We start from the raw sequence: 20,804 nt of genomic DNA, 5'->3' as shown, positions 1-20,804 counted from the left end.
GGAAGCCTTAGTTTCTGCTAGGAGGTCAACATTAGCCTTTGAGAAGCCAAGTCCAAAGGATAATACAGGAAAAATGAGAGGATGCTGTTGGCTACTCACAGACCGGAAACGACAGCCCAGTGTACCAGGCTGGCTCCTGAGGCTAGGGATGTGCAGGCATTTACACAGTGGGCCTGGTCCATTTCAAGCCCTCTTTGACAGAGCCCTTTTATTGTTTTGAGACAATGTCTCAGGCAGCCCAGGCTGGCTTCAAACTCACCGTGTATCTGACAATGACCTTAAACTATTGATCTTCCTCCCCGACCTCTTGTGCTTAGATGACAGACATGTGCCACCGCACCCAGATAAGCTGGGGTATGGTCGACGTCACCTGTAGCTGTGCCCATCCTGAGTTCCATACTACTGACCTTCAGCTGTCTGTGGGGTTCAGAAAGCCTCCCCCTCCCCACCCCGCCAGTGCACCGAAAGCCACTGGGGAACTTCGCCTCTTCCCTCCAGGCCATGACTCTGGGAGAGGCCCTGACTGTGATCACCAATGGTTCCTGCCTCCACGGCTCAGACCCTGTCAAGGTCCTTCACCTGACCTCAGGCTTAAGAGGGGCAGCTGCTTCTAGTTCTCACTAGTCTCCATTCCCTAGCAACCACAACCCCAGCCCCGCACCGCCACTTGTTTCTTTTCTTGACCCTACCCAGTCCTCTGTAGAGAATCTTCATGAAGACTTTTCCCTAAACCTTTTAACTTTTTCTGCTTGAGCCATGAGGGGCTTTAGGCCCTTTCTCCATTTGAATAAAGGCCAGACCACAGCAAATCACAAAGAATGGTTTCAAAAGCTCATTTTTTAAAGTCAGTTTTCTTTGAAAATGTTACTCTATGGTCATCAATAAAGAGACTGCCACCATTTTCACTTTCTCGTACCCAGCATATGTGTGTGTGTGTGTGTGTGTGTGTGTGTGTGTGTGTGAGGCATGGCGGTGACACTGTAATCCTAGTACTCAGAAGGTTCAAGGCCAGCTTGAGCTATATAGTGAGACTGTAAAACACCAGAATCCTTTCTAACTTGCTTGGACGGTTTTACATTACAATGCTCCTTCTAGCAGTGGCTCTCACAGGAGAGCCTCCAGGAGACTTAGTCACTCAGGACACTTCTCAGGTCCTGCTAAGGATTAGAAGGAGTAGGGAGACATTTTCCCTTCATTTCCTCTAAGTTGGTAGATGTCCTTTCTCCAGTTCCAACACAGTCCCTCCTGTCTACCCGAGGCCAGCAGTGGTCCTCACTATACCGTGCTCAGGGAGGCTCAAGGCTTCACCAGCCCAGCTGCAGCCCTGAATGGGAGGAGTTGCTATTATGCTGTGGGGATTTCCTTGTTAAGTATCTGCTGCTCTCTCAGCTGAGAGGCTTGAGAAGAATATCTCTCCCTTGCTGTGCTGCTCTCTCTAGAGCCCTGGGTTCCTGCATCCGTGCATGCTTGGCTGGGGGGCAGCATGCAGCTTCTGACCTGTGACTATCTTTCTGCCCCATCTAGGTTTACACCAGCATAGTTCATAGAGCCCCACCCCTCCACTACCCACCCTTCTTCCTGACAAATGCTGTCTTACACAACTCCACCAGCCTACTTTTGAGATACTTTTCCCTTGGATCTGGGAACTGCCTAAGTTCATGGAGTATGAGGGATGAACATTCCCAGAAAATATGAACTCGAGAGCACCCCTCCACGGCTAGGCTAGCTTCAAGCATGCCCACCACCTGTGGGATCCAACAGACTCCAGAGGATGGCAAAGAGCTCTCACCTCACCTGGGCTAATTGCTCAGTTGTTGGCTGTGACGAGATCTGGTCACCTCAGTTAAGAGGCTATAAAGGCAGTGTGAGGAGAAGGGGTGCAGTGGGTTGAAGCCCACTCACACTGTAGCCCTTCTATCCAGGCCACACTTATAGTCACAATCTTTCAGGAGTCTGTAACACTGGGAATGAAAACTCACAGCTACTACAGAGAACAGTCCTTTATTTTCAGAGCAGAGGCTGGAGCTGGCCACAGTGGCCAGCAGTTCCCACTCCCTCATGTCCAAGAGGCCAGCCTCGGCACCTCCAGCTTCTGTGCAAGGAGAGGAATGTTCTCCCAAGGAAGGCTCGAGAACAGCCCGCTCCAGCAGCCTCCACAGTGGGCTTTCTGTAGGATCCACCTGAGTCAAGACTTTAGGTCAGGTTCAGGTCCAGGTTTCCTTGCTATCACAGTCTTCGAGCCTTCCGGGGTCGGCAGCCATTGTGTGGGACAGGGGTGTTGTCTGTGATGGAGATCACTTCCAGACCACCCATGGTCAGTCCTTTGATGGCAGACTGGAAAGACCAGAAATAGGCAAATGGCATGGTCTTCAAAATGATGACCCAGTATCCTCAGACAGGGCCCCGAGAAGGATGGAAGCTCACTGTTGATGTCTATGACTCCAGCCCCCACTGCCTTCACCTTGTGCTTTATAATCTGAGACCAGGTTCTATCCAAGCACTCTGGTCGCTTTACAGGAGTGTTTTCCTCTCCTGGGACACACACATACAATCACACACACACACACACACACACACACACACACACACACACACACCCCAACACATCATTCTTTTAAAGTCAGAGAGATGTCACTTTCTTGGGGGAAGCTATAGTCCCACTGGTCTCAGGATCCCTTTCAAGATGCCCAGCACCTTGACCCCTCTCCATTGCATTCACTAGTCTGTGCTGAGGATCTGCTTGTGAGGTCCCCCATAGTCCACTCTTCCATCCCCAGAGGCTGGCACTCAAGAAGGTGATAAGTTAATCTATGACCCAGGCTTGCTCCTCAGGGATTAGCAGATCACAGGAACAGCAGAGAGGAACTTTAAGCGATGCCATGGAAATCTACCAAGGACTACTCTCCACACCCGACTCTGAAGAACACGTGTGCACACACTGTAGAGAACCCCTAGCTACTTACCCAGCGTCCTGGTCCAATGCCTTTCACTACGACTCTGATGTGGGTCACTCCTTTGCCTGTGGCTTTCTGGAGAGAGGCAAGTGGTTAGTGCTCCTGAGACAGTGCTGCAGCCCAATCTCTGGCTACTGTCTCCAGGAGACACGGGGTAAACGGCAATAACAGACACAAACAGGGAGGCAGAAGACACAGATTGAAGCTAAGGATGGATGGCCCTAGTGGACAGGGGTAGATTAGTGAACAGAGCCAAGGAACTACAGTGACAGCACTGCACTGCCACCTAATGGACATTTGGAGGTAGTGTCTGATTTCCCTCCACATGCTGAGGTGTTACCATAAATAGCAAGGTTGGGCCTTCTAAAAAGTAGGATTTAGTATCTTTACAGTTAAGTGTGTGTACAGTCACTGTGGATCCCGGAAGATACTCAAAAGCTACCATGCAGAGGTTTCCCAAACACTGGCATGTGTCACTTAGCTGAATGTGCTCTGTCTGATGGGTAATTACATTCTGCGTTTTGGGGATCATTACACATAGCGACCAAAGGTCTCCTTATGTCCAGCTTTAAAGGTCAAGGTGTTCCTTCAGGAAGTGGTCTTCCTGTCAGAGTACACACATTGTGGTCTCTGCTACAGCAGAGAACATGTGGCTCCGTTCAAGGAGCATCTGGGTTCAGATCAGGGAGCTGAACTGGCTGCTTGACTGTGACCAATCCCCCAGAATCTGATCATCTGAAAGAGGGGATAACAGCAGGTTCTTCTGAAGACATGGTAATAACGAAGGGCCTGGAATGGAGTTGCTTAATTTGCTTCTAGAAAGATCTATGACACTTCACTTTGCGACCTGTGCTATAGGACATGCTTCCTGAATAGAACACAAGCCCCATGCTGTCCCACTGGTCTTTAATGGAAGGAGCACTGGTTGCTAAGCCCTCAGCACTCTGGTTATCCCTCTGAACATAAACGACATCATTTCTTCTCCACTGAAGCTGAGAGAGAAAGTTGGTAACCTTTCTACAAAGGCCTCTTAAAGCAGCTGCAGTGTCAGGGCATCTAGTGGGCAAAGATCTCATTGCTTCTGAATCTGGTTTAATGAGACTCCCACTCCCCATAAGCCACAGGGAAACGGAACCACGTGGTCAGGTACTTACTGCTGCTGCAGCTATGCCTGCCGTCTGTGCTGCGATGCCGGTGCCCTTCTTGGCATTGCGAAAGCCTTCCGTGCCACAGGAGGCGCGGGCCAGGGACGTGTTAGTGGCAGAGACTACCTGGATCTGTGTGCTGGGAAAGGAGGCATGTAGCTCTACTACTGCTCAGGAAGGGAGGGAGGGGGCTTGCTAAAGTCCTTAGGAGCCACAATGAGAAAGGAAAGAAGGTCACTCGGCTATGCTAAAGGAAGATGATAAACCACACGCTTAGAGGGCGCTCCATGATCCAAGGGCAGGAGAGTGTTCCCGAAGGACCCATTTCCACCTGCCTCACCTGCGGCAGCATTGATGCCACTTGGTGTTTTATAAAAACCTGCATGTTTCACATTAGGCAACCGTTAAAAAAGACGAGGCTGAAAAAGTTTCGAGTATCTTCCACTCTACCAATGGGAAGAACGGTGTGTGTGGGGTGGCTTATCGCTGACAGGTGCACCCGCGTGGTGGAAAGAGAGGACTAATCAGTGCAAACTGTTCTCTGACCTCACGTGCTTATGCTCCACCCCCAACAACTAAGTGAAAATGTGATGAAGTATTTTTATAAACAGAAGGATATGGAGGTGTACTCCAACAATGACCGAGTCACATCCAAATACAGTGAGTGTCACCTCCAAACCCGTCGCCTCCCCTCGGCAGTGGACTGCTCTGAAGTGAACCTATTACCTATCATTTCAGAGTTAATCATAAAGACTCAAAAAAAAAAAAAAACCCACAAACCAGTTACCACTAAGCATTATCACAGCGGATAGTTCAAATGCTCATGACATTCTGTTCAATGACCAAGAATTATTTTAAGAGAAACTTTTTTCTAATTTGCTCTAAAATGGTAGACTTTAATTAAGACTGACTTTAAGAAAGTCCTAAGGTATGTTTTCTGTCTCCCTTTGTCACCCCACCTTCTGCAGAGCTTTCTGGGTGCTCCTGGGAGGGGGAAGTGAAGGGGAGCTGTCCAGGAGACCCGCTGGGTCAGCCCTGAGCAGGGACCACCTGCTTGTTGGTCTTGCTATGGTGCTCACTCTGCCTCGGGCGTCTCTTACATTTCCTGCACTGAACAGAAACATTCGGATGCAGGGCGGCCTGAAAAGGCACAGATGCAACAGACAGGGAGCTCAGAAGCCATGTCTGCGTGAGCCTGAGAGAAGGAAGGGAGATGCTGCTGAAGGCTCTGCAGCCCTCGGGGGCGCACGCTCTAGGCCAGAGTTGTTGTCTCCCGTGCTGTACTGCAACCGTGTGGCAGGCAGGCTGTGACCCAAACCTGCAAAGCTGTCACCGGTGCCCTATGCTTCTTCTGCAGCTGGGAGACCAACTGCACCGGTGTCCTGGGCTATCACACCATAGCAAACCGTAGTCTTTCCCTCACGGCCACACTTAACTCTGCAAGGGAAGGGCTAGTGCACAGGGCCTAAGGTAAGAAGGCTAAATAAGGGGCTTATACATTCTGGCTACTTTACAAATAAATCATGTATCTGTTCATTGCTTTTCTCACCATTTGCTTCTAATGCAGTCCTGCATAGGAGTCTCAAGGAAGGCAAAAAACCCTTATGACTACAATGTACTAAATCTATTTTATACTTTCATGAAACTTAAGTAAAATTTATAAAGGAAGAAGATGGTTTCCCCAAACAAGATGAAGCTAGCATCTGACACCCCGACTTCTACTCCAAGAAGGCCTGAGGCAGAAGCAGTTCATAGGGGACTCACTTGGGCACCCGGTTTCTTACTTTTTTTTTTTTTTTCTTTTCTTTTTTTCGGAGCTGGGGACTGAACCCAGGGCCTTGCGCTTCCTAGGCAAGCGCTCTACCACTGAGCTAAATCCCCAACCCCAGTTTCTTACTTGTTGTAGGTTGCTTTAATGTGTGCAATTGGGACTTCCTCAAATTTCATCCCTGCCCACTGCAGGGAGCTTTCCTGGCCTGGAACCGGAGGGTAAATGCTGCAATCAGAAGAAATATTTTCTTTGATTTCCCGATTGTTAGTCCCTTAAATCAGAAGAAATCTATACGTGCTTAAAAATAAAATAAAATAAAACAGGTTGAGTTTGGGGATGTACACTTGTGAGCCAAGCAAAGTGGGGGCAGGGTGGGAAGATGAATTCAAGACTCATCAGGGAGACACACACCGTAGGATAGACTGTAAGGCTCTACCCAGCCAACAAAGGCCTCAGACCCCCTAAACAACTCTTCCCCCAACACACATACCAAATCAAAAAGCACAGACAAACACCGGGCTCTGGAGAGGGTTCTCTGCGCTGTTTCTTTTAAAACCTGGGCACCCTGGTGTCTCAGGGTTGGGAACACTGGCCTTGACAGTGTGCTGAGTCACTGGGTTTCCCTGGGGCTGGAGTCTTCATTTCCAGGTGGAGAACTCAAGCCCAAGCAGAAAGAGGGCCAGCCTTGGACCAAGGAGGTTGGCTTTGAGTAAACAAGCACCCCACTGTCATTCAGCATTTCAGATGGGAGTAACCCGGCTGTTTCATTATGCCTACACACCTAAATCAGACTCACACACCCACACTGTAGTTCTACTATGCTGAACTCACTTGTAGAAAACACGCTACCATTCAAGCACAGCTCCCCCACCCCCCGCCCCATCTGCTTCTGTAGGAATATTTTCAAAAGCTAGCACAATGCATTGTTTCCTGTGGCCCAGTCTCAGTGTGATGCACAGCCTATAGGTGGCTGGCCTATCAGCTTCTGTACTCCGAGGGAAAAATGTCCCAGTCCTGTACACGACATTACTGTTTCAGTGATCATCATTTCTCCATGGATTTTTTCCCCCCTCTGTTGCATAAATACAAGTCTAAGTCTGAGTAAAACCAGTATAGTGCCCTTTATATAGCAAGATTTAAACCAGGAGCCCAAGTCACTTAATCTGGGGCATGGCCAAAATGAGGCCTTTAAACTTCTCAGGTTCAGCTGGGCATGGTAGTGTATTCCTGCAACCCCAGCCAGGAGAGCAACCATGACTGTAAGACCAGCTATGATGACAGAGTTCCTGGTCATCCTGGGCTACATAGCAAGAAGCAGTCATAAAACAAAACAAAACGAGATTCTACCAGGTTGAAGGTATACTGAGTTCTTCTGAGGAAGGCTCTAAGGAGAGACAGAGCTTTCTGGGATTAGTCTTTCTGCCTACTCTCATGGCGGGGAGGTGTGGCAAGGTGTGGTTCATTTGCTAATGGACTGCTTTATTTTGCTTTGCTTTTGAGGGTCTCATTTCATAGCTTTGGCTGGCCTGGAGCTCACTACATAGACCAGGCTGTCCTCCAGTGTGGGATCTACCTGCCTCTGCTTGTACTGTACTGGGATCAAAGGTGTGCTCCACCATGCCTGGCTTAATTGTAAAATATTTAAAAATGCAAATACAAGCAACCAAGGAATGCTGAGAATGGGAGAAATATGGCACTGTGATGGGTAACCCAATACCAAGTGGTCAGCCCTGAGGAAGTATACATAAATGTAGCAGTAATCACACTCATCAGGTTATATTTATGTAGCTAGGAATATACCTCCTCCCACAATTAAAAAAAAGAAAGAGGCTATAAATTTGAGAAAGAGAGAAGGGGATATAAGGGAAGAGAAAAACGGAAGAGGGGGAATGATACAATTATATTTAAATTCAAAAAAATTATTTAAAACTCAAACTACAAACGCCGTAGCTGGCTCCGTGTCATCTGGCACTACTTCTAAATGACCACTGATTATTTCAGCTAGATCTCCACAAGATCTGCACTTTCATTTCTAAACCTTGTCTCCTTTAATTGTCATCTGTCCTACCTTGGCTATGTGCTTCTTGGGGTCACAGCCAAAACATGCGTCATGACCTTGGCTTCCTGGCCATCCTTCAACCCCTTGCTATCTTCTGGACAGCACTCTGAGGAGCCCATCAGATCGCTGCCACTCCACACACCTCAGCTGCTACTGCTCTCCTGGTGGGGACTAAATCCTAGTCTCAACTCCCCTGTCTCTCTTCACATCCTCCTGGCAAACTCCCAGCCCTTGTTAACCACATCTCTCTAGACAGCTTGAGTCTGTGCAAACACGGCATGGTTTCTACACCAGGGCTTTTTGACTGACATTTTGGATAAAACACTTCTGTTGGTGGCTGTCCTGTGGACAGCGGGGTGCTTGACTTCACTGGATTCTATCTCCTAACTTATGACCACTAGAACTTTTTAGTCACTGCTAAGTCCCTGGGGGAGGGGAGGGGCAAGATCTGTCCCTGCCAAGACCCAGTGCTTCATCTTAATGAATTGCCAGCATCAAGCAGGCTCTCAAGATGCCGGACAATCATCCTCAGTTCAATCATCCTTCCGCCCTCCTGGATGCCTCTTCTACATTTCCTTTTGTCTCCGTAAACATCTGAGGCCTTCCTGTTTCCTCAGGGCCAGCTGATGGCCTCTGCAGAGAAACAGAATCAATCAGACTTTCTTCCAGCCTCCACCACCAAACATCTGTGCCCACGGCCTTTGAGGACTCTCCTGTTGTCGTGCTCCAGCTGCATTATTAGCCCCACAAGGACACTGCTCTGGCAATGTTCCCACTTCACCATCAGCCTTTCTCCTGCTTCTCAGAAGCAAAACATACGGTCATGTCATAAAAGTCAAATCAACAAGAACAACAACAACAAAATAACCTCCCCCACATTTCAAATCCCAGGTTCCCAAGAGCTTCTCATTTTCCCTTACAGCAAAGCCTCCATAAAGGAATGGCAATACTTGTTTATTTTCTTTGAAACCAACCCACACTGATGAAAAGTTATTTCTGAGCTCCTCATCAGAAAGGCTGTAGTGAAGGTCACCAACCAACTCCATACTCTTAAATGCAAGGAGCGATCACACTATGTGCCTGTCAACCCGTCCTGTCTGCAGTGTCAAACAAGCTCAGTCCCCTACTTTGCACCACGCTAGAGGAAAATCTTGTTTGGCTTCTTCCTGTCTTGAGGAGGATTTTTCTTTTGCTTTTTCTTCCTTTCCCCAGATATCTGCCTATACGACATCTCATCTCTACTCTGACGTGGTGTCTCAAATGTTTTCTTTTATTATACAAGGCCTTTAAAGAGTAAGCATAAGTCATCTTAAACTTAACCACACAGGTCTCAACTGTCAGTCCTGCCATTTTAATATATAACAATTCCCTATTTTCAGTTGTTTGGAGCCCAAATTTGGGCCATCATGCCTTTCTTTTCCTCACATTTTATATTAACAGATCTGTAGCTGGTGTGGACGGATGCCTGTAATCCCAAGTACCCAGGAGGCTAAGGCAGGACTGCCCCAAATTCCAGGTCAGCCTAGGTTGCACAGCAAGACTTTGTCTCAAAACTAAATAAAACACCAAAACAAAAATCCGCTGGCTATACCAGTAAAACTATCACCCTGTTCTAGACACCATCATTTTTACCTATTTCTATTGTTTTCTAACTGCTCTCGAGTCTTTTCAGCTTCCATTCTTGCTCCCCGTGGCTTTACAGACTCTCTGAAGAGTAAGGCTGAGGCTGGGGTATGCTCTTGTAATCCAGGCACCCAGGGGTAGCCTGGGCTGCACAGCATGGTCATCCTAAAAATGATGAATGAATGAATGAATGAATGAATGAATGAAATGGCATCAACTCTTCTCAGAGCTGGACAGGATATGGCTATGCCTGACTGCCTGCTTGCTGAGAGGGCTTTTACTGTTGGAGCAGGGATGTTACCAACAATCCTACTAGTGTCTGGGATTGCCAAATGAATGAATATAACAGTCTTGGATTAAATTCTATCAGTAGCTCCTCACTGTCTGCAGTGGGTAAAGTGTAAAAGCTCCAGAGAGACAGGGCAGTCCTTCACCATTTGGATCCTTCTAGAGCAGTGATCCTCAGTGTTCTTAATGCTGTGACTTTAACACCGTTCCTCATATTGTGGTGAACCCCAGCCATAAAATATTTTTGTGGCTACTTTATAACTTCAATTTTGCTACTGTTATGAATCATGACATAGGTATATGTGTTTCCCGATGGTCTTAGGAGACCCCACCAAAGGGGTCACAGCCTACAGGTTCTGAAATGCCTTTCTAGAGGCATCACATGTGAGTTCTCTGACAGCGTGCCTTTCCACACGCTGCTACCTTTGCCTGCAATGATCACACTGATCTTGTCCAGCTGAGTTCCCAGTCACTATCACACTCTACGGTACTTTAAGTCTTGTGTGACTTCCTCAAGGTTGCCTTGCTCTCTCAAATGTCCAGCCAGTTCTCACCTCTATTATCCGGCTGATCAGATTATGTTTAACACATTTGCGTGTGTCTTCCTTGCAAGTTTCTGTACTACTTCTGGGGAGAAATAGCTTCCATTTCCAGGACTTCTCATGGTACCCAACAGGTAGTTGGTTTTTGTAACTATTAAACAGATGTGAAGGCACGTGAACGTATACACAGCCTGCATAGGAAGGATTATTACTAGTGGGACGTTGCAAGATGCCGGTTCCCAGGGTTAGGCACAAAATTAAGAAAGGTCCAATCTAAGATGTGCAGTTAGTGTAGTCCTTCAAGACACTTGGGTTGGAGGCAGAGAAAGATGCTAGTCAGACCTAAAGTCTATCTTACAAGGTGTATTTATATACACCGGGCTCTTAGCTAGCTAACAGTTGTTAAGTGAACAGCTACTTTATGCCACAACTCTATCTTCACCAACAACTCCTCTAAGCATTATCTCCACTTTTAGAATGCTGATTTGCACAGGCTCCCATAGATGGCAATTGACAGCCAGGAATCCACTGTTTTCTATGATTCTGGCGGGTAACGGGCAGAAGTCACAGGTTGCGAGTTTCCAGAGGGCTGGATCCACTTAACCCTCACCTGAAGCGACTCGGAGCCGCTTCCTTTTCAGTGTTCTGCCTGGCAGCTGAGTCTTCTAACCTCGGGGCTCCGGTGTGGATACTCTTAGCTGGGGTAATGGCCACAAGCCTGCAAAAAAGGAGAGTCCGGTGAGGGACTGGATTAATGGTGTTTGGGGGTTCAAGTGACACATAGGACTGGAAGGCAGGCGGTCAGGCTCGAGAGTGACAGTGGATTCGAAAGAGCAATCCTTACCTGGTCATCCCAGATCCAGCCCAGGACCGCAGGAGCCACGACCCGGAGTTTCTTACAACCTGCATGACTGAAATTGACCCTCGTCAGCTCCCGTCTCGGTTTAGCCATGAGCCCCACCATGAGCATCTGTGGGGGCGCTCACATAAGGGAAATCACCTGATTGCTCTTAAATAGTCATGTATTTTTGTTCAAATTAAAATGCTCTTTAAAGCCATTTATATGGGAATCTTTCCCCTTTCTAGTGGTCTAACAGTAGAATTTCACCTACCTTTTCCAAAGGCAATGGTTCATTCTACTTGGTAAACCTGCCTCCTCGCCGGCGCGCGTTGCCTCATGGGAACCTGGGGTTGGCTGAGGACCCTGCCGGGAGCCGCGGTACTTTGTGGGAAGACGGAAAGATGGCGGCGCCCATAGGGCGTACTCTTTTAGGGGTGGCTAAGGGCTGGCGGCAGCTTGACAGACTCTGGGCAGGTAGTTCTCGTGGCCTGTCCCTTGAGGCTGCGCCCTCAAGCAGCCGGTCTCCATGGCGCTTGTCCGGCGCCTTGTGTCTGCAGCGGCCACCGCTGATCACCAAGCCGCTCACCCCACTGCAGGAAGAGATGGCGGGTCTATTACAGCAGGTAAGACAGGCAGGCACAGACTTCGTGGTGCGGTGGAGGGAAGCAGCAGAACCAAGGAGGTCTTGATTCCATGGTGACTCTGGTACTTTGTGTGTCCTTGAGAAAATGCTTTCACTTCTCGATCTTTAGTGACTTCTGCAAGATGAAGTTACCGTACTGAGTTGCCTTAGTATATAGCAGGTGTTCAAAGAGTTTCATTGGCTTGTTTTCGCTTGAGCATTCTGTGTGGATAGTTCGCTCAATACAGTAGGGATCTGGTGGTGAACAGGAACTACTCTGTGTAGCTTAGGAGCTCTTAGACTACAGGGAAGTCTTTGTGATGATGTTATGAAGAAAGTCGTGGAGACAGTGGGCACGTCCTTAAGACGCACGTGGTAAAGTTTACTTTGCTTTACTGCAGGGAGCAATTTCTGTGAAGGGCAAATGAGAAAATACCGGCAAAAACCCAAGTGTAGTTGCTGTCAAGCTGTCAAGTCTCAGTAGATAGTGATGGAAGGTCTTACATATCCCTTGACTCCATAAGGCTTTTGTCTTGGGAATACTAAGGGAAACTCCCTTCAGTGCTTTTTGCTCAATGTATTCACTCGCTTGACCATTTTTTTTTAGCAGTCCTTTTTTTTTTTTTTTTTAAACCATATAGATATGGTTGTCTCGGGGTCAGAGAGTGGGAGGAATTAAACCTTTCTCCTCAGTTCCTGGTTTATTAGAGGTCATTCTGAAAGCAGGGGTTGAGTGCTATGAAAGTAGGGGTTAGTTAGATTGGTAATGGTGTTAAACTAATACTGTGCATCTGTGTGCAAAGAGATAGGCAGTTGTGGCTATGATAGGCACATAGCTCTGGTTCCCAGAGAGTTTGCAGTACTGGAATTAGGGGTATAGTCAGTAACCAGTCATATAACTAATTACAGACTTTGGTAAGTGCTGTTAAGGAAAACACAGTGTACTAGAAGAGTTTTACACAGAACCACATAGGTTTGATTTTTTGTGAGAAGTGCCCAGGAATATCTTTTTGAGAAAGTGGTATTTAAGTTGAAATTAGAGGGATGAATAGAGATCCGGAAGAAATGGCCTGAGGAGAGAGAGACTAGGAAGAAGGGATGTTGTAAAGTACTCAAGGCAGGAAAGTCCTTGAATAGATGCTGGTCAGAAACTAATAGACGCAGTGCGAGAGGTGGGTCCACAATGCCCTCTGTTCTTCCTGACCGTCTTGATCTCTAACTGCCTGCTTATAGTTCAGTGGGCTTTTAAAAAAATTTGTATAGTGTTTGATTATATTAAGAGTGTGTTAAGAGAAGTACTTTTTAGCCTGCCAGGGACACGGTAGCTTTTGCTTTTTTCTTCTCCCTTTTCCTTTTAAACTTCCCAGGTAGAGGTAGAGAGAAGCCTTTATTCAGACCATGAGCTCCGTGCTCTGGATGAAGCACAGCGACTGGCAAAGAAGAAAGCTGACCTTTATGATGAGGAGCAAGACCAGGACGTTACACTCGCACAAGACTTAGAAGATATGTGGGAGCAGGAATTCCTCCAGTTCAGACCTGGAGCTCGGGAAACAGGTTTGTGACCTTCTGGGCCAGCCACAAGGGAGGGAGACACGGGCATTCTCACATCCAAATGAAGAACAGTTGCCTGACTTTGGCTTTGCATTTTAGAAGCTTCAAGTAAGAAAACAGCTTTCAGGAAACTAACACTCCCCTCCCTATTCCTTATATCTTCCTAACACGAGTATTAAAAAAGGCTTATGCTATATTCAGGTTGTCTCGGGGTCAGAGAGTGGGAGGAATTAAGCCTTTCTCCTCAGTTCCTGGTTTATCAGAGGTCATTCTGAAAGCAGGGGTCAAGTGCTATGAAGGTAGGGGTTAGTTAGATTGGTAATGGTGTTAAATCCAGTGGAGCAGAGGTTTTTTGTTTTTGTTTTTGTTTTTTGTTTGTTTGTTTTGTTTTGCATTGCCGAGGTCTGAACTCGAGCCTCCTGCTTACAAGGGAAGTGCACTGCCTCTGAGCTAGATTCCAGTTCTTAGTGTTTGAATTTTTACAAGCATCGCTTCTTTTCCAAAGGTTTCAACTTGAGAGGAGTTTGGTGCCGGTCTCAGTTCTTAGCTTTCATTTTGAGTTAGAGTTAGGCTTTGGCTTTAAGTTCTTAGAGGACACACAGGGGTTGTGATGGCCCCTAATGGAAGCTCTAAAACTCAAAGCTCTAAATTGGTTTTAGTAGATCATATTCCTTTAATTTTTTTTTATTTTTCTCTCTCCTCCGATCATCCCTTTTGTAGAAGCCGATAAAAAAAATGACAGAACCTCATTGCATCGTAAGCTAGACAGAAACCTCATCCTCTTAGTCAGAGAGAAACTTGGAGACCAAGATCTTTGGATGCTTCCTCAAGTCGAGTGGCAGCCTGGGGAGACCCTTCGAGGGACAGCTGAGCGAATCCTGGCCACACTCTCGGGTAACTTCTTTACCTCCTCCTGAATCCCTCCAGATTCATTTCAGGTTGGCCGAGATTGGGCATAAGGATAGAGAATGGGAAGTTTAATGGATACTGATGAGTAAGAAGTCAGGTAAGAGGCTGGGTGTGGAGGCATACTTCTTTAATTATAGCACTTGGAAGGCAGAGGTGATGGGGGTGTGTCTCTGTGAGTTCACAGCTAGCCTGGTCTATATCCTGAGTTCAAGAACTACCAGACCTACTTAGTGAGCCCCTGTCTCAAAACACCAAAAACCAACCAAACAAAAATTCCAGCAACAATTTTCCTTAGAATTAAGTGAGTATTTTTAATCTTAATATATTGAGTTTTTGGTACATTAAACACCATTCTTAGCCCTTCCCTCCTCTCCTTTCTGCCTGCCTTCCTGCCTTCCTGCCTGCCTGCCTTCCTTCCTTCCTTCCTTCCTTCCTTCCTTCCTTCCTTCCTTCCTTCCTTCTTCCTTCCTGTCTGGTAGCCAGGCTGGCCTTGGACTTGCTATAGATGTAACTGAGGATGACCTTGAATTTGCGATCCTCTTGCCTTCACCTCCTGAGTGTTGGGATTATGTGCTTGAGCCACAGTCTTATGCAGACCTGAGGATGGATCCCGAGTCTTGTGCATGTTATGCAAACACTGTACCAACTGAGGTATAGCTCTAGCACCGAGGGGAGAAACCTCGGTTGCTAAGTTCATTGCCTTAATCTCTTAGGTACATTTGCATTAATCAGAATTCTTACACTCAGGACATGTAAGTTTTGTTTTTTAATACTAGAGATGGAGCTAATAGCTTTGTAATTGGCAGGCAAGCATGATACCACTGACCTGTATTTCTAGCACGGCTGCCTGGTACCATAGTGTTGCAGTAAAAATAAAAAATGGATCAGCAGCCACCAGTACCCGTGTGTCCTGGTTGTCTCTCTGCCAGCCGCTTTCTCACACTGTCCCCTTGGTGGGTTGCCACGCCTGGTCTTGTTCTGCAGACCGTCCTAGTGTGGCACCACGCCACGCTAGCCCTAGGCATTCTATAGCTGCCCTCTCCAGGCTGTCTCTCTGCCCGCCGAGAACTTTGCTTACATCCCCTGTAGCCCAGTAAAATCAAAGTCCTAGAAAGTTGTAATTTGTCCATCAGATTTATATGTTAAATCTCAGTCCACAATGCATCCACATAGTAAATTCACTGCCAATTAATAAAGATATAAACCGCCCACCTAGACAAGATAAAATTGACCTAGTCCACCTGTATCTGGATCATCAGTCGTCTCCATCTTGATTTTTCCCGCTTCTCCTTCTCCTCTCTCTTTCCTAGACTTTTTCCCCACCTACCCTTCCTTCTCATCCAATGATAGGCTTCGCCTTATCCTGGACCTGTCTTGCTGCACAATGACATCATCTTACCATAGCTCGTCCATTGATGCAGCTAGAATCTTCAACATTACCTCTGCCCTCGTTCTGCCGCATGCGTCTTTGGGTCTTTCACATCACCCTGCCGTATTTTCACACTTTTAGCACTTATGTCCTTTACTTCTCACTAGACTATGGTATTACTAATAGTAGGGATGGATCATGCTTTGTGCGAGACTGTTCTGTGTATTGTAAGGTGTCGAGTATCTTTGGCCTCTACTCACAAGTTGCTAGTAGCAGTATTTTGTTTCCCACCCCTACCCCCAGTGTGACAACCAAAAAAAGTCTCTCCATATTGCCAGAGAGCAAAATTAGCATGGTTGAGAAACAGAATACTAAAAATGTAAAAGAAAGTTCCGCCTTGCTTTTGTTTTATATCTCCAGTGCTACTACATATGGTTTCTGCATAAAAATCCCTGTCACATCTTTGCATAGAATTTTTCAATGTTTTCCATAGACATACAAGTACCCACTCATAGCCTACAGTTTTTATCCTGGTCCCAATCTCAGCAACTCTTTTTTTTTTTTTTTTTTTTTAAAGATTTATTTATTTATTATATGAGTACACTGTCACTGTCTTCAGACACACCAGAAGAGGGCATCAGATCCCATTACAGATGGTTGTGAGCCACCATGTGGTTGCTGGGAATTGAACTCAGGACCTCCTGAAGAGCGGTCAGAGCTCTTAACCACTGAGCCATCTCTCCAGCCCAACCTCAGCAGCTCTTAGTGAGTTAATGTATAATCCGATTTCTAACTGAGGAGAGCTTTGTGCTCCTTGAGTCAGTGGATTTTCAAGCATCTCTGCTTTGTGACATGCAGGTCCATGTAGGAAGAACGCCGTCTCCAAGTAGAGAGCTCTTCATCCCAGACTCCTGTGTGAGCAGGAAACAGTTTTTGGTGGGTACAGTTGTCCAGGGCCCTCTGCCAGTGGGTGGCAGTGAAGAGTTGGGCACTATGCCCGCTCCATGGTTACTCCTGCCGTAGTGGGGAATACGTTCTTTTGCCCCCGCCATTGTGCCTTAAATGGTTTATTTACATTTCATTCCAGCTAGAATTCTGGGTCCCCTGAAGGTCAGGATAGAATCCGCTCCTCTTCATGAGTTCTCCGTGGATCCTGCCGTGTAGTGGCCACTTGCTGGGGTTGAGTAAGTGGCTTTGGTAGTAGTGTGAGCACATGGCCCCTGGGTTGGCTGTGCCAGGGTAAGAGCTCCTAGAAGTGTGAAATGTTTCATGCCCCTTGACCCTTCTCACTAGCGGCTTCTTTAGCCTGTGGGAGAGGCCACACGCTACAGTGCTTCTGTCAGTCTTAGCTGTCCCGTAGGAGTCGGCAGTCGTGGTTTTGTTGGGTACACATTCTGGGTTCCCTCATACAAGCTTGCATGACCAGTGCTTGGTCAGCTCTCCCTCCTCCTGCCTTGTGGAGAGGGGCTCTGTCATGGCACATGCTTTCTTTTACTGTTCCCATCAAACACATGCTTAAGGAAAGAAAGTATACCAAGTAGGCATATTTATATTTAATAAATACATAAATATAAATTGATGGTAAGTAAGCGTATTTCAAAGAAAAGAGCACATTTAAAGTAGAACAGCGAAGAGGAGTTTTCACAATAAATATTTAAGAAAAGCAAAAGTACATTCCTTCCCCACTTGCTCTACCCCTCTGCAAGATGGAGTCATAGGTGTGCATGTGGGGGAGGTGAGGATTTGGGAGCTGAGCCTGCTTGACTTCCAGTGTGTGGTGATGGGAGCTGTTACGGTGGCGCCTGCTTACCTGGACCTCTCCAGAGTAGGGAATAGTCATTTTAGTTTGTAGCTGTGGCAGCAGTAGAAAGAATCTCTCTTGAATTAGTGTGTGGTGTTGGCCTCTGCTGCTGAGACCAGCCATCTTTCCATGTGCGCATTGTATTCTGTGACCTGTCTGCTCAGACTCCTTGTTTGTAGTGAAATTTTTTTAATTTGATAATATTTTAATCTGTGTTTTCCAGATTATAGAAAAATGGTATACCTATTCACTTAAGTTTGGAAAGCACAGGAAAATATAAAGAAATATAAAAAATAAAGAAAATATAAAAAATATAAAGAAATATAATTCCACCACTCAGATTCCAGATGTCTGCTCAGCACTTGCTGTAGCATGTGAACATACTTTGTATGTAAATTCATCTGGTGCTAGTAATGTTTTGTTGAGTTTGAGAACATCAGTTCATGCATATGTTTAATGACATCAGCCTCTAGTAAGACCAGCATGAGAAATTCTTCCTCCTTTTCTGAGGGGATGCTCACTGACACTTCCTTTCCTTGTAGTCTTTTAGAAACGATCTGTACATATTCCAGCACATAAAGATTTCTCATTAAATATTAAATTACTTGTGTGTGTGTGTGTGTGTGTGTGTGTGGTCATGTACATGCTAAGCATGGAGTGTAAGGTCAGAGACCAATTCATGTGGGTTTGTTCTCTAACCATGTGGGTCCTGGTGATCTTACTCAGGTATCATGCTTGGTGGTGAATACTTATACCCTCTGCATCATCTCTCAAGTCCTGACTTCCATTTATTTTGAGATAGGTTCTCACTGTGTAGCCCAGGTTGGCCTTGAACTAACCAGGTTGTCTAGTTTGCCCTTGAATTTGCAGCTCTCTTGGCTCACTCTCCAGACTGCAGAAGAAGAGAGGCATGTGTCCCAAGCCTGGCTCCTAAGTGCTTCTGGATATATAAGATATTGTTCCTTTGTTAAGTGTGCTGAAAATTTTTTTCGGAGTCTTTTGTTCTTTAAGACAGGATCTCATGTAGTCCAGGTTGGCCTCAAACTGACTGCATAGTGGAAGATGACCTGGAACTGCTGATTCTCCTGCCTCTACCTCCCAAGGAGCTGGTTGCTTTGGGAGCATTGGGAGTGTTGGTGTTGCTAACACATCCTGCTCCAGTTTATAGTATTGTCTTTGGCGGGGGGGGGGGGGGGGGGGGGGGGAGACAGAGACAGAGACAGAGACAGACAGAGAGAGACAGAGAGAGACAGAGAGAGAGAGGGACTGAGAGAGAGAGAGAGAGAGAGGGACTGAGAGACTGAGAGACTGAGAGACTGTCTGTGTGTCTGTGTTTATGTGTCTGTGTGTGTCTGTGTCTGCTGTTTTATTTTTTTCTCTGAAAGATTTGAATTTTCTGTGAGCAAACCTAATTTTTTTCTTTTTTTTTTTGGAGCTGGGGGGACTGAACCCAGGGCCTTGCGCTTGCTAGGCAAGCGCTCTACCACTGAGCTAAATCCCCAACCCCAATTTTTTCCTAACTTATTGTCTTGTTTGGTAGGCTGTCACCTTTTGATATGTAAAATATCACATATTCTTCTAACACTCTTGTTTTTATTAACTGAAAAATTTGAAAATACACCATAATTCAGAGAATACAAATTGTTCATGAAAGCGTCCGAAGTGAACAACTTCTATGAAAGTGTGAACTTTCTTTCACATGTTGAGCCCGTGGTATCAGTTACAGTGTGAAGACTGAGGTTGGGCTCCAGCTCTGCTTTTTGTTTGGCTAACTGTTCTTCAGTGCCGCTTAGTAATTCTGCACTTTGCTGGGTTAGGGTCATTAACTCTTTCTTGACTGCGTACTGCAGAGATCAGATCTGACTTGGGTGGGGTGATGGATGCCTTTGATCTTAGTATTAGAGATGTTGAAGCAGAGAGGTCACCACTTTGAGGCCGGTCTGGGCTACATAGAAGGTTCCAAGCTATCCAAGTTACAAGGCAACACTTTCAGAATCTCCCTCATGCCTACTCCACTAAAGGTCAGCTCGGAGACCCTTTAGAGGTGATGAGCTTTGATTGGCAGATAGCCAGTTTCTCGGTCCTGTCTCGGCAGTTGATGACAGGGCCGAATGTGGAAGCTATCTGCCATGACTCCAGATCGTCTTAATTCACTGTCAACTAGGCCCACAGTGGCAGCCTCGCACCTAGGCTGGCATGTGACTTGAGAGGGAGGAGCCTCTTTCAGGACTGCCACACTCAACTGGATCACCTTTAGCTCTGCTAGAAGTGGCTTTTCTGAGCCTCCTGTGATCGGGTGAAGAGGCAGCAGATGGCTGTACCCTAATCTTCCAATTCTCTCTTTTCCTTTCAGAAAACAACATGGAAGCCAAGTTCCTAGGGAATGCACCCTGTGGCCACTACAAGTTCAAGTTCCCTAAGGCAATTCGGACAGAGAGTGACCTTGGGGTCAAAGTCTTCTTCTTCAAAGCTCTGCTGCTCACAGGAGACTTTGTGCAGACTGGGAAAAAGGGTCGGCATGTGTGGGCCAGTAAGGAAGAGCTAGGCGACTATCTGCAGCCCAAGTACCTGGCTCAGGTCAGGCGGTTTCTCCTGGACCTCTGATGGACTCGGCTGCCTGTGAATGTTGCTCACACAAGTCATGTGTGCACCTCAGGCGCAGTGTTGACAGACCGTTTACAGGAACTGTCAAGCAGCAGACTCAGTTCTGAGAATTAGATGTGCCTGCCATGGTGTTGAATTTTGATTTGTCCTTGGAGGACAACTGGCTTCGCCTAGTGAAGAGGGGCCAAGACAGAGTATTTCTCCATAGCAAGTAAAAGCATTGCGTTACAGCAGACTAACAGACCTACCGGGCCCAGAAAATAAAGAAATGAATTGACCTAAATTCCCCAGTTCTGATAAAGTTTCTGGGCCTACGAAAAGCCTGTGTGTGTGTGTGTGTGTGTGTGTGTACACATACATACATACATACATACATACATACATACATACATCTTTTCCATCCTAGCTTCCCTTTTCCCTTTGATAGGGAGGAAATACCTTCTTTCTCTTACCTTCATGAGCTTCCATTTTGGAAGTTTTATATTTAGGAGATTAGTCACTTCTTAACTGTTTAGCAATGGTCATCTGAAATAAAGTTTGGCTTCTCTCCAGCCTACCATGGAAGAACCGTGCATGGCCAGGTGGTACCCAGGGAGAATGCTATCTTCTTGTCTCTGGGGTTTAGGGCTTTGGCCGATGTGTGGCCCAGAAGCCGGCGTACAGATAAACACGTGCTGCATAGTTCACTGCAGCTGACTCAGAGCCAGGGATTGCTCGGGCACTCG

At 46.6% G+C, this 20,804-nt stretch overlaps 2 protein-coding genes across 3 annotated transcripts; one reads left to right on the top strand and one right to left on the bottom strand.

Annotated features, from left to right (window-relative positions):
- Positions 1-1,983: 1,983 nt before the first annotated feature.
- Mrps11 (mitochondrial ribosomal protein S11) lies at positions 1,984-11,583 on the bottom strand. 2 transcript variants are annotated; one of them, XM_006229400.4, is made up of 7 exons: positions 11,495-11,583; positions 11,227-11,293; positions 10,993-11,100; positions 5,997-6,095; positions 4,109-4,238; positions 2,964-3,029; positions 1,986-2,334 (listed from the first exon to the last, which is right to left on the bottom strand). In XM_006229400.4, the coding sequence occupies exons 2-7, from the start codon at positions 11,289-11,291 to the stop codon at positions 2,227-2,229; spliced, it is 576 nt and encodes a 191-aa protein (XP_006229462.1). In that variant the 5' UTR covers positions 11,292-11,293; positions 11,495-11,583; the 3' UTR covers positions 1,986-2,226. The 2 variants fall into 2 exon arrangements, with proteins under 2 accessions (NP_001102618.1, XP_006229462.1); NM_001109148.1 differs by lacking the exon at positions 11,495-11,583 and having other exon boundaries at positions 1,984-2,334; positions 11,227-11,364.
- A 14-nt stretch (positions 11,584-11,597) lies between these two features.
- Mrpl46 (mitochondrial ribosomal protein L46) lies at positions 11,598-20,362 on the top strand. The gene is made up of 4 exons (NM_001013068.1): positions 11,598-11,846; positions 13,213-13,399; positions 14,117-14,290; positions 19,829-20,362. The coding sequence occupies exons 1-4, from the start codon at positions 11,625-11,627 to the stop codon at positions 20,077-20,079; spliced, it is 834 nt and encodes a 277-aa protein (NP_001013086.1). The 5' UTR covers positions 11,598-11,624; the 3' UTR covers positions 20,080-20,362.
- Positions 20,363-20,804: the final 442 nt, after the last annotated feature.

This window comes from Rattus norvegicus, chromosome 1, assembly GCF_036323735.1.
Source record: "Rattus norvegicus strain BN/NHsdMcwi chromosome 1, GRCr8, whole genome shotgun sequence".
NCBI lineage: Eukaryota > Metazoa > Chordata > Mammalia > Rodentia > Muridae > Rattus > Rattus norvegicus.
The sequence above is the reverse complement of the archived record's forward strand: the minus strand, read 5'-3'. Positions and strand labels throughout refer to the sequence as shown.

Excerpts from the sequence above, each read along its gene's own strand:
- Mrps11 (XM_006229400.4), bottom strand. The coding sequence starts at position 11,291 with ATGCAGGTTGTAAGAAACTCCGGGTCGTGGCTCCTGCGGTCCTGGGCT. Across the intron at positions 3,030-4,108 it reads CAGGCATAGCTGCAGCAGCA|AAAGCCACAGGCAAAGGAGT; the intron begins GTAAGTACCTGA and ends GCCTCTCTCCAG. Across the intron at positions 2,335-2,963 it reads GCATTGGACCAGGACGCTGG|TCTGCCATCAAAGGACTGAC; the intron begins GTAAGTAGCTAG and ends TGGTCTTTCCAG.
- Mrpl46 (NM_001013068.1), top strand. The coding sequence starts at position 11,625 with ATGGCGGCGCCCATAGGGCGTACTCTTTTAGGGGTGGCTAAGGGCTGG. Across the intron at positions 13,400-14,116 it reads ACCTGGAGCTCGGGAAACAG|AAGCCGATAAAAAAAATGAC; the intron begins GTTTGTGACCTT and ends TCCCTTTTGTAG. Across the intron at positions 14,291-19,828 it reads AATCCTGGCCACACTCTCGG|AAAACAACATGGAAGCCAAG; the intron begins GTAACTTCTTTA and ends TTTTCCTTTCAG.